The sequence below is a fragment of the Bacillus rossius genome, chromosome 1, assembly GCF_032445375.1.
Source record: "Bacillus rossius redtenbacheri isolate Brsri chromosome 1, Brsri_v3, whole genome shotgun sequence".
NCBI lineage: Eukaryota > Metazoa > Arthropoda > Insecta > Phasmatodea > Bacillidae > Bacillus > Bacillus rossius.
The window spans coordinates 255,129,156-255,142,897 of record NC_086330.1 but is presented as its reverse complement, the minus strand read 5'-3'; the positions used below and the strand labels follow the sequence as shown (position 1 = coordinate 255,142,897).

Below are 13,742 nucleotides of genomic sequence, written 5' to 3'. Positions count from 1 at the left end.
AATTTACCACAGGGCCATGACACACAAATTGATGCAATTTTTTTTTTCTAGCGAAACTTCTTTATAGGCAATACACCAATCCCAAACTTAACACGTCTTAAAATTGCATTAATTCATTCAGCACGATATTAATTTTACTGCCCCAGTCTTGAATAGCACATATGTAAATTTAAGTTAGCATGAAATCGCCACAGGCAAAAAAAATTGGGCACGACGCCACAAAGTCTGCTTCAAATTGGTAAACAACAGATGTACCGTGGCATTGTTGCCCGGCCACAGACCGGGCCATAATGAACTTAAGTCTAGCCAGTGGCAGGGAACTCGCACGCACAAATACAAAGCCACTTCTTCTCATTCGTCTGCCGGTACTATACGTGCGCAAGCACCTGCAGTTGGAATCATATTGGAATCATGGCATCCAAGTTAGAACGTAATGCATAGTGTTCAAGTATTTGAGAAATATTATGGCTTGCAGAATGTTATGAAGGCCACACTTATGTTGGTTGCACTTTAGTTTTAAGCAAGTTAACTATGCACACAATCATACGAAATAAGGACTATCAAACGTTTATATGAGTCTGATGTTTTTGGTTGTACTAGAGGGAATATATTTGACATTAGATACCGGAACAGAAGTGAACAGGTTATTAACATGGAAAAGGTGGTTAAATGAATGGTGCAATTAAAAAAAAAAGTCATATGATTGACAGGATTGGTGTGAACCACGTGGAAATACGCAAATAAGCACTTTAATTTTTTGAAAAATTAAAATGTAAATATCCTATCAGTAATATCGGTTTCACTGCCAGTAAAGAATGGTTTGGTTAGTTCGTGAAAAGGTACGCGACGTCAGTTGAAAGTCACCTGGGCGGGCAAGCCAACCACCCGACTGATGATTACATAACCACTTAACTCCCGTTACGCATTATGCAGTGTCGTATTTGTCATAGAAAGTATTCGATAGTAGGCTAATAAGTAAAATGGTGTGATATATTTATCATTGAGTATTCTTCTATGCATTTATATTATGTAAAGAATATTTCCCTACACATTTTGGAACACATTAAGTCAATTAGCCTTGCTATTTATGGAGACATCCTTCAGAATATGCTATTTTGTATAACATCAACATTTTTAGGAATGCTTTAGTCATGCTACATGAGGGATTGGTGTACTAAAGATGAAATTAATTAGTGCATTAGCGTTGGTTTTTATAGCTGAATGCAAAATATTACCCATATGATTGTTAATCCAATAGACACCTGGGATATTAAAGTCACCAGTTATAAGAATATCATTATTATTATTCTTAACAAATTTATCAGTCAGATCCTCAAAATAAGTGACATAAGTTGAGGTAAGTCTATGAGGGGGAATATAAACTTTTCCAGTTGTTAAAAATTGAGATTGCGCAAATTTTATTTTAATCCAAATTGCTTCAATGCCTTGATAATCATTACATGTAAGCAGAATAACTGATTTCAATTTATATTTATTGACGACGATTAGTTCTCCTCCACCTCTTTCCAAAAGAGACAAGTTGTAGTATTTCCATCCCTTCTAAAAATAAGGTAATTATCATTAAAATAGTGAGAATTTATACTATGCTGATTTAACCATGTTTCTGTAAGGCAAATATGTCATATTCTGAATGTGATAGGTTATTAAAAAAATTTAATGGATTTTTTCCTTAGGCCTTGGACATTTTGATAGAAAATATCACACTCAGACATAGTTTATAGTTTATGAAAACAAAGATTAGTTCAAAACGCTCCTCCAAGCACTGACGTAGAACAAGACGATAGAGAAGTCTCTTTATCTTCTGATGTCATAACCGATGCCGGCAGGTTGGTGGGGCTGGAACTGACAGTAGGAGTAGATGAATAGTTTTTGGTTGGCACGTAGCCAAAGATTTGTTCACTGTGGAGTCTGCCACGAAACTGTAATCAAACAGCCAGTTGGCCAAAATATAGTATTCAAACGCTCGTAATCATTTTCATAAACAACCATGTAAAGTGAAGCGTACGTATCATATTTAGTCTTCAGTTTAACAACACGAAGATAAGATGTACCTAGTTCACTTTTTATGTAAGAAGTGATGTTGCTGTCGGAGACTGAAGGCTCAAATCTTGAAACAAAAAGAGCTTTGGATTCAAATTGCCTTGAATTAGCTACGATTTTCAAATTGGAAGTGTTTCTGACTCCAATTTGCATTTTCCTCTTTTTATTCGTATTTTGCTATCTGCTCCCGTCCTGAGTTCCCGAAACACAGTTCCCAAAACGTCGCTTGTTTCTGTTTTGGAAAACTATTGTGTTCGTTTTGTCTTTTCGTTTTGTCGTGTTTTTTGTCTCGTTTCAACTGTTGTGCTGAATTATTTTTTGGGTTCAATATTTTTTTTGTGCTGTCATCATTTGTGTTTTTTTTTTTTTTTTTTTTTCGTTCTCTTCTCTTTTGGAAAACAATTGGTTTGTTTCATCTTTTCGTTTTGTCATATTTTTGTCTCGTTTCAACTGTTGTGCTGAATTTTTTTGGGTTAAATATTTTTGTGCTGTCATCATTTGTGGGTTTTTTTTTTGTTCTCTTAGTCCATTTTTCTTTGTTTTTCTTTGTTTGTTGACCATACTCCTGTTATGGAATATTATGTGGCGTTTATATCCTGTTGACAACAGCAATTTTTTTGCTTAATGTGTGGTTTTGTGTTTTGGGTATTTTTTAGTTTTCTTGTACAGAAAAAGTGCTTAGCAATGGCGTATGTCCAAAAGCTTACATCAAGTCACTACTTCACTACACACATCTATGTTGAATTTTGGCAGTGAATACATATTCACACTTTAAAATGTTATTTTTTACACCTACCAATCAAATATTGTTTTGGCAAGCAACTTCTATGTTTGGGTTTCCTTTTATTATTACAAGCAGAAGAAAAAGTGTGAATAAATGTTTAGATTGTGATGTATCTTGTTTTGCAGGGAAACATTCAATAAGGTTTCTGCAGTGGAACAACTTCCTTCTGATGAGGGATTTGTAGAAGAGAAACCAGAAGATGTGAACTCTACAGTGACCATGGTGTCAAACACAAATTTCATCAACTTTGCAAATGCCAGGAAACGGCAGTTAGAGAAAAAGGTGCTCTTTCCCATTTAAATAGTATGTGATGTTTATGGCTTTACTGTTAAGCTTGTGAGAAAGTAATTTTAATGAATATCTGTGGTTTGAAATATGTACCGTAGTATTGAGAAACAGTCATATTTATTTGATGAACACAGTTAATTTTTATTTAGTTACATATTTAAAATATTTCATAATATGTTTTTTATACTTCTGTTAGAATAGTGACTGATGTTACTGGATGTACAGAGAATAAGGTCCAGGTACGGTGCTGCTTAGCAATCAGTCATGATTCGAGGGTTTCAACTTTGGTGGAGCGGCAAATGTTTCCTAGGGGGAGATGCGTGAGCTAGTACTTTAGCTAAAGTCTTTAAGATGTAACAGAACTGCTAGTTAAAATTCTGCAGTTAGGTTTAAGAGAAGCTACTTTATGCTTTATTGGATTTGGTTTGTGAGTTCAGCAACAGCTCTGTCATATCTCTGTTGAGTAAGAGTTTTGAAATCATCGTTTACAGCAATGTGAAGCTGTTCTCTACTTCACTTGGTTTATCCTTCTAATTTATTACACCATGGTTACAGAACGAAACATTGTTATAGACAGGTTTTTCCTTCGAAAAAAAAAATTAATAGTTGGTTTTAATTTTTCTGAGTCATTTGTCATTTAAAATAACTTTAAATGAAATGTTTTCTTGGCATCTATAACATGTAGTATTATTTATAATGGGGTTTTTTTGTTTTTAATATTCCTTAAGACACAGTCAATATTTAGGCTTAAGTCAATTTTATTGGCCACATGTAGTGACTGCTAGCGTCCCAAATAAAAGAAACTGCTGTTTCATCATTGCCAAGCAAAAGGAACCTTAAATTTTCCTCAAAACTTTACACAGACAAATAGTAGCCATTTATTAATTTATTCTTCGTAATAATGTTTTAGCTGTCAAATTTGTAGTTAGTAATGTTTTTATCAGTGTAAGATTTGGAAAAAGTATTAGAAAGTTTTGTTCCAAGTAACAACAGGAACATTCCGCTACACCACAAGACTTACAATAGAGTTCTCATGACTGAAAAAAAAAATACTTAATTCATTTTATGAAAGTCCATTTTGTACATAAACACATGTTTGCAGAATGGCATGTCATTATCGACAATTGCCCTTATTCACCACAAAATATTGAAATTTGCTCTGAATGCTGCTGCTGTGAAGGGTCTATAGACACCATGCACGGGTGTGAAAATCGTACTGGTGGCGCTGTGTAGTGTTTCACTTGCTAACTACTTGCAGGACTCTTGTGACCCACCTATCTCCTGGACACGGAGAATTGATTATTCAAAGGGAAAAATACGTGTATTAGCGGTCATGGAAATAATGTCAAGGAAGTAAAGAGAGGCTCTTTCTGTGTTAAAAGCATAAGTGATTCGGCAAATGTCTGTTGCTCTTCCACCGTACCAAGTAACTCTTGAGTAAACTAATTTATCTTCCTGCATTTATATTTCATATATTTTTTTAAAATTTTATAGTTTTTATACATTTTTTTGATTTCGTTAGTTGACGGCAGAAGAAATATTATGAGTTGAAAATGTCCTTGCTCAGTAAGACTTGGAAACTGTTGTAAACACATTGCTGCTGTTCTTTACTACGTTAACAATGATCATATTACCATATTTACTTGCAGAAGGGTTGCCCCTTCGTATGGGTCGCTCCCTTACTTTTGGGCAAAAAAAATCTTAAAATTTTCACCGTAAGGGTCGCTCTCAAATATGGGTCATGCCATATAACTGTTTCCTGTAGAATACAAGTGAAGTCTATATGGTCTGTGTCTCAGCTTATTGCGCACTGATGTCCTTCGTATTTCCCCTCTTCTTCCTTTATGGCCCTTCTCCCCCCTCCCCCCTCATCTTAGCACTATCTAACAAAAAATACAAAGGAAAAGTGTTCCACCCCCACTATTAATTATTTTTAACCCATCACCATCCCCAATATATAAAAGACCGCAGGCTATTTCCTTGTCAATTTTTTTGTCAGTTTCTTCAATAAAAACAAGCACGCCCTTTACAGCAGTTTTGTCATGAATGAAATGTTGCAGTAGAAAGCGTAGGAAATCTCACACAAAAACAATGTTTGGACACAATTGCATTACAAAAACCTGTTGAAATAGAAACGTGATGATTGAGTGTTGTGCCAGTTCACGGACATTGAAAACGATGCGAGAGGGAGGGAGGACCATAAACACTGCTGCATGGCCATACACACTCACACATGCATCTGTGCCGGAAATTAGGTATTTCAGCACTTTTTTTTTTAAATTGTTACTATAATTTTAAATTATTTTTGGAAATTTTATTTTCCATTTAAATTGCTTACAAAAGGGTGATTTACACTTTGTTAGGCTGGTGTACTCTACTTAGTTAAACTTTGCTGCAGTGGCCCGAGGCACCTTTTCACAGGGGCCAATCTGATATTTTGCAAGGCTAAAGACGACGTTAGCAGCTCGGATGAAATTTCCCCCCCGCTTGCAATCACGTCCGGAGCCTGTAACATTAATTCCCTGCATGACTAAATTTGCATATAACAGCTCTGGACTAGTTGTTACCTCTTCTCAGAGCCCTGCCTAGAGCAGCTCTTCCTTTCACGCCTACGTCTTAGGTTCACGTTAGGGCACGTTTTCCCATGCCGAGTGGTGTCGTTTAGTCCCCCCTCTTACCCCGCCCTCTTGCGAGTGTCATTAACAGTTCATGAACCCAGCAGGGCGAGTGGCCTGAGTCAAGGCCGTTCAGCCTCCTGAGCTGCGGTGCGATTTGGAGACATCCACGACATCTGACGATCTCCTTTAGAACTAACCACCTCGTGGCTGACAGAGAAGGGCCACCAGCACTCTCTGGGCGCTTGAGATGAATACTTCCATTTCCCCTCGCATTTAGGCCGCCAGAGCGCAGCACTGGCTACAGCATAAGGACACAGGCTTCACCATCTCGACCTGGCTAGAGTCAATAGGCGGTTGTTTTCGGAGTTGCTCTCTAGATAGCGCAGTGGTCGCGCGAACTTCGAGTTTACCACTCGGGTTGTGTTTTGTTCTCGCCCCGCCCCTTCGGGCATCTTCGGGTACCTTCAGTACACCCCCACCCCCCAACCTTTGTTCCAGGGCTGAACCCTGTTTTTAATTAAGACACACTCCACGCGCCCCGGCACTTCTGCGCGCGACCTCTTTCTGGCTGGTAAACGGTAATTATCGACGCGGTTTCCGGCAGAGATCGTCGCATTATGTAGTCAACATGCTACAAGGGATGAGATCCCTAGATTAGATAGTATAATATAGCCATCCAGTAGTAAAAATTAGTGTTATATTTTCAGTACTTGTTTTATTTAAATTATATTAAATTATTCTATATCTACCGCGTCGGCCAGCCAAGGCGCGACACCTTCCGGAGTCACGGCATCATCCACCCTGCTTTTGTGAGTGTTTTTTCTACTTCGCTAAATTCCCCCTCCACCCCCTCTTCTGGCCTTTTGGGCCAATGTTTTTCGGGACTGTCTGCAAACAGGTCTTATTCGCAAGAATGGATTTCTGTTGCAGGCAGGGTTCAAGATACTTATCCGAGAGCCCAAGTCCGGGTCACCAACCCCAAGGATCAGTCAGTCCAAGAAACTGTTTCAAGATACACTCCTAGAGTCAGGCCCGGAGCTCTGGTAGTTTTTCTCGGGAGTCTTCCCAGCGCTGCTTCCTGCGATGGCCTAGGGACTACCGCCCTGGTCCTCTAAGGCCTATGGCCACCTTTTTGATCCATCCCCCACCAAATTGTCAACGATTCGTGAGTGAAAACAACCTTAAAAGTGTCAGCTTACGGACCGATAGTAAGATGTGAACTTAAGTAACAGGAACTTACAAGTATATATATGTCAAGACCAAATAATTTTATTGTTTTGTTTGGGTAATATCTTATGATTGGAACTAAAGGTAATTCACTGATATCTTGTCTTTGCACATTTATAAAATTAATATAATGTATTTAATTTAATAATTTTTGCTAACATGTAATACGGTTTCGGGCCCGTCCGTAGTTTTCGCAGCACTTAGCATTCTCTCTTTATTTATACATATATATACACACACACACACACACACACACACACACACATATATATATACAGTACACTCCCTATTTAACGCGGTTGTCGGGGGACATAACTTTTACCCGCGTTGTTGCATAACCGCGATGTTTCGATGTGACCAAGGTCAAAAGGCATAAAACACCGCCTGTGTTCTAATAGGTCGGCAAGCACGCACAGTATAGACGGCCTGCCGTTGTGCAGACTTTGCATCCGCAGTTTTCACTAAAAGCGGGTGAAAAAATAAAAATAATAAATTTTAAAGATAAATATTAAATGTTGAATTGTTTTTATTTTTCCGCGTGCCGCGCACAGTTTGTCGCACGGCCTACGAGCGCGCCACACGCCACCATACACACGTGCGGCACACAAGCTGCTGCCAGTCTCGTGGTGTCAGCCACAGTATCTGCTTCGTCAGTGTCCGTAACAAAGTAAGTGCAGTGTGTGCGGTTACACACGATTCTGTGGTCGAAGTCTTCTAAAAAGAAAGGCCGTAGTGATACTTCAAACCGAATATGAATCGCAAAGTACCGAGTTTGATTGACAAAATAAAAATTCTATATTTTCTTACAGATAGCTTGTCTTTTACAGAAGTAGGCCGCAGATACAGGAAAAAACTATTCTAGCATTCGTACAATAAAAAATAAAGAATCGTCTATCGCGTCAAGTGGTTAAACTTTATTATCCATGCTTACAGTAAATTATAAATGGTCACGTGTGGGAAACAAAAATTGCGCCAATTTAATTTTAGCGCAATCAGTGTCGCTGTATTAAAAACCGTGTTAAACTATGTCTTTACTTATTTCACCAAACACTCTGTCGAGTTGCTGAGTGTGTGTGGCTCGGATCGGCAAGTGTTATATTCCCCAGCCTCTGGTTAAAGGTCGGGAGACCGCTACACATAAACATTTCCGGGACTTGTTTACTACCTCACGGCAAAAGTGGTACAGTATGGTTCACGTAAGTATTGGACCACTGGGAATTCCTGGGCAAAGATTAAAAATACGCTAGCTGATTTACTTTACCATTTAATGTTAAAACATTATACCAAAGTAAAAAGATGAACGTGTATAATACAATGAATTACCCAATAATATTACGTCTGTAGGTTTAAGTTGTAACAAAACATTTATATACAGATGTCCAGTAAAGTACCAATTAAGATTCTGGAGTGGAATTTTAAACACCGGACTACCTGATTTTGCCTTGTACGCAGGGACGCTGCTCAGTCAAGTGACTCATGCTCTGCCTGTGTGCTGCGTGAACACATTCCCTCCCCCACTCCCCCTCGTCCTGTTTCTGCCCGCTCTAATCTCTACCTCTCTCCATATTCTCGGCTCGCCTCTCCCTACCTAGCGCTTGCCGACAACCAAGCCTATCCAACATCAATCCCCAGCCGAGTCACGCTGGATAATGTCGCTGGACGGTGGGCTTTATCAGGTCCCCTGCTTCATTTGTGAGATAAAGCGACGTTAAGAACTAGTCTTTCAGAAAATATCACTGGGCTGAATTGGACCATAATTTGAAAACCCTACAAGATAGAGGAATAATGTACGGAGATATCTTGTTTATAATTTCACTGCGGACATTTTCTACGCCTAGGCTTTTATCTGCCCGATGCTTAGTTTGTTAGTTACAACGCAAAATTATCCTAATCGGCTATCAACCATTTATTCCATTATTATTCATTTCTGACTGGGGGACATGGTTTGACCCGCGATATACCCGATTCCGCGATCAATCGGGGCGCGATATACCGGGAGTTTACTGTATGTGTGTGTGTGTGTGTGTGTGTGTGTATATATATATATATATATATATATATATATATATATATATATATATATATATAATATGTCCATTGAGTGCTATTTTGGAATTTAATCTTTAACAGAAAAAGAAAATTCTAAGGAATAGACCAGGATGCCTAGAGACATGTTTGTAGTATCTCTTAAACCAATAGTGATCCTCTTTCCCCCACCTGTTTTAAGGGGAAAATCTAAATTAGTTTGTCTGGCCTCTCGTTGCTCCTTCTGATGGTATATTTACTTTGTTTTTTTTTTTTTTTGCTCACACACGTCCAGGTCTTAATCAGCCACTTGGGCATTTATATTTGATTAGTAGCTCGAGAACCAGTTACACATCTTCCTATCCCTCTTTCTCTCTCTGGCTGGGTTATTTTTCGATTCCTCCTCTTGTAGAGTGCCAGCCCGGCGGCAGACAGCCATGTCACTTACCGGCACCGGCTTGGTAGCCGTCTGACAGGCGGCAGACGTGGCTTAACGGCTAAGATCATGATGCCTTACAGGCACTGCTGAGCTATTTTAACTAAAAAAATATTTTTGTCATAACATATTTATTAAAAACTAACAACACAGGCTAGTTATTTAAGCACATAGTCTACCTAAACAGAGCAATGTTATTTTTTTTTTTACCTAAAATGAAAATTTCGCATGTGGGTCACAGTACGTTTTAAACAAAAAATTGGCATAAAATCTGCTATCCATATTAGGGTAAACATGGTATTTCGAAAACAGACATTCCACAAACATGGGGAAAACCATGTTAAAATATGGCAAAAGTAAATGTATTCTGAGGATAAGTGAATAAGTGACATATTCACTAAGGTCATATCTAAAATATCCAGTACTCACTTCTACTATAGAATTAGATGTCATTGTTGATATTCCATGTCTTTTGCATCAAATATTGTAAGCAGAAAACAACAAAAATGTAATGTGACTGTATGAGCATAATTCATTTTTAGCAGAATCTGTGTAAAGTATAATTTGTTTTTTGTACTAACAGCACTCGTAGAACTTTCATTATGTATAATACTTATATTGTTACTGTTTTTAACCATTTTTTGAGTCTTTCATACCTCTTGGAAGTGTGTGATGAGGCAGCCTTTGTTTGTAATTTTTTTGAAAATATACTGAGATGTATGCAGGATTTTTGGGTTGTCTGACCTTTTGTTTCCAATGAAATGAACACTGCATAGTTTTGACGTGGTAAATGGCTACCAAAGTGAACCGTCTAGACTGAAATAAAAAAAGTACCCTTTAGGTATCTTATATCATACATCAACAGTCCATTTATGAATAGCAATTTTGTAATCTTAATATTTAAAGAAAAGTGTTTTACAGTCATAAAATATGTCCGTGAAATGCTTGAATAGTGATGGCAATACTTTATCCTTAAGTTCACGAAATATATTTCAAAAATGTGTAACGGGATGTGACATCCACAAAAGTAAATAATTGTTGTATTGCTTTATATAAATTATTGTTAATTTTGTTGAACAGTTATGTTTGTTACAGCATGGAAATTTATGTCTTCTTGTACGAAATATTCAGAATATTTACAGTTTTATTTCTCATGTCTTCCCTTTACTATCTCAGTTACAGAAACTATGCGTGAATTTGAGTAAAATATGTGATTTCCGTGCCAGTAACATAATATTTGCATAGTTTGTGTGAACATTTACTGACTTCCTATCAGTGTAAGCCTACATATTTTTTTTTTTTACTTTGTCATATCTTTCTTTGTAAGCAGTGTATAGTCCAGTAAAATTAGCCAAAATATAACTAGAAGACCCAGGGGTGGGGGGTGAGCTGAAAGGGTGGGAGCCCTTTAAAGGTCATTGTTTCACTTACAGTGAGGTTCAGAGTTAAAAGTAATATTTTAACTCTAATATTCAAGCAGAAATTCGAAATCAAAAGTAAAAAATGAATTTCATTGGAGTTGCTTTCTGTTATGTCGTGAAGGTGGGGATACCAGCAGCTTGTTCTTGAAGTACCCTTCCCCCGGTCCCTATCCGACCTACATGACCCCTTACACTCAGAATTATTGCCGGCTTGCCTGTAGCCACACCACGCTAGTTATCACTTGTCTGTTGTTAGGAGTGGTCTATGTGTGGTGATCGGTGACAAGTGTTTAGTAGATGGAAAAGGAATTCTAGGCCTGGTTATGGCAAGTAAAAGTAGGAGAGATGGTAAGGTAAGCCTGCTTACTTCTGTTAAAAGTGTTGTTATTCATGCATTTTGTAGAAAAGAGACACAAGACCTACCACCATCAGGGCTGATATTAGAGGAGCAATTGCGTTTACAGCATATTCAGATGCAGGAAGTGCCTGCGATTGTCTCAGGATGGATTTCAATTTTATACATAGTGCTTCTTCTGCTCCGAAAATATAGATGAAAAGTTTTATGCAAATGAAAGAAAAAAAAAACAAAGGAGAGGGTTGAGAGGTGTACCCTGTTCACACTATGAACTTTAGTACTACCGTTTTACAGGCTGCAGAAAGGCGGAATGATGACAGGGGCAAGGACGTTTCCCGAAGGTTAATGAATGTGTCCAATCTTGTAGCAGCTGATGGTATACTGACTGCTTAAGTGGTTTTTTTATCATCATTTGTACCTACTAGGAGAAAGAGTGGAGATCCACATAATGAAAGACATGAAAGAAATTCAACATTACTTGGAACAGAACAATGATTCTTAGGTCTGTATTGACGAATTAATGCAGCAAATATCAAAGGTAAAACCAACACACGAGACGGTTAAGTCCAAATGGAAGGAGTTATATGGTGATGGAATACTGATTTGCTATATGAACACACTTAAAGCCGTCGTGTGTTTTCGTGATACTGGCCACAATACACTAAACAATGAGTGGTACACATAAAAATTTGATGCTCAGGACCATGAGGGCCCACGAATCATCCAGACTGCAGCTCAGATAATTAGGCAAGATTTTCAGTCAAAGTTGTACTTTCATAAAATGAATTAAGTATTATTTTTTCTGCAGTCATGAGAACACTATTGTGAGTCTTGTGGTGTAGCGGAGTGTTTGTGCTTGATAACGCGGACTTAAACGTCTCTACTCTGGATGGCTGGCACTAATTCCACATTGTGGGTGGAATTAATTGAATGCTTTACCCCTGTGGCCTCCACCTGCATGTCAAACCATTGTTTGACCCGCAAGCGAGCACAACTTCCCCTCTCTGTCAGGAGTCGCAAAACTCAAACAATTTGATTTGCGTATTATGCGCCCGATCATGAAACACAATCAAAAAATTCCTGACTCTCCTGAGCAACGGTCTTAAATGAATCTACAATTTTGCAAATACCTAAACAGAAGAACTGCTTAGAAACGACTGAAAATGTAAACATTACAAACTCAATAATATTCACTAACTTCAGTTAAAAAAAGTGCATATTTATTGACCAGCTAACTCTTGAACAAAGTTACATTAATTACTCCGTGTCAGATGGCTGTTACCAAAAATCCTATAATGCTATTAAAAACAATAATAGGCACCCTTTGACAAAATTATATAAAAGCCTACAGTTAAAATATAATAAATTTAAAGTGAGATAAATATTACAATATTTACTTTTACATTTACATTTACTGGCTTCATAAAAAGGCAGACAGTTCTAGACTAACAGCTAAAAATTATTAAATACATACATATTAATTAAAAAATATCATGACATTTACAATTTAATCTCCCTACAAAAACTAGGTATAATAACTATATGAAAAAAAAGATTTATAAATTATTTAAAGTTCCCCAAAAATTACCTACCTTAATGGGGAAAGTTACTGCCAGCAGGTTCACACTAAAGTTCTTACTCGGTAAAGCTCCAACATTTGAGCCTCAATTTTAACTACTCTCGGCATCGTAATATTCCACATATTTCGTTAACAGCTTCATGTAGTTTAAAAACTATTCTTTTTTCAAAGCCCCACTTTGTCTCTGATGTCCTCCAGGGTCCGGGCTAAAGTTGTCACGAGCAATATAAAATAATTTTATAACTTTGTTGTTGCACTGGGGTTGGAAATAGCTACCCGTTGATAGTGTCTACCGGATATGGGTGTCATCACGTGGTTTAAGGGCACGTGGACCCGGCTATCCCTTCTCAGGGCCATGACGTAGCCCAAGTGCAATGAGGCTCGCAACCCCCTATACAACAAAATCTAACCTGCCAGCCCGCTCTAAGCGTTGGGCATGCTGTAATCTTACCGAAGGATGGTTGTCTGGGCTCTCCAGGCGGCCCACACACCTCAGCCTCGGCGTAGAGAAGAACACGTGTCACAGTTTGAACAGGTTTTATTGACTCTCCATTCTACACCTGAATCACCCTCGCGTCTCGCAATATCACAGTCACAAAGTGCCAACAGCAAAGAAATCAGCCTACGGCAGGCCAGGACACCCCAGTCCTGGCCTAGTAGTTATAATCGTAGTCTGGTTCGAAATGTCCGCCTAGGGACTTAAATGATTATTAAAACAGTCTACCTCCTGGAGTAGGCCCCGAAGCAAAATCAAAGGTTCAAGAATTAATTAATACCAGACGGTTGTTAACAGATCAGAGATGCAACAGTTGAAGTCTACGAGGTGTAGCTACTATTTCCTACTCCGAGTGGCGATTGAGAGAGACTGGGGTTTTGCCAGGGTGTCATGGTGGCAGGAAGCTTCCTCTTTACCGTTAGTTGCCGAATACTGTGTAAGAGAACACGTAA

At 38.2% G+C, this 13,742-nt stretch overlaps 1 protein-coding gene across 5 annotated transcripts in view; it reads left to right on the top strand.

Moving 5' to 3' along the window:
• Positions 1 to 13,742, top strand: part of LOC134527486 (cytoplasmic dynein 2 intermediate chain 1) — a 266,130-nt gene that overhangs the window by 80,380 nt on the left and 172,008 nt on the right. For all 5 annotated transcript variants that reach the window (XM_063360204.1, XM_063360205.1, XM_063360203.1 and 2 more), the window contains exon 5: positions 2,971 to 3,127. In XM_063360204.1, the coding sequence (XP_063216274.1) occupies positions 2,971 to 3,127 (157 nt within the window). The remainder of the gene's footprint in view (positions 1 to 2,970; positions 3,128 to 13,742) is intronic.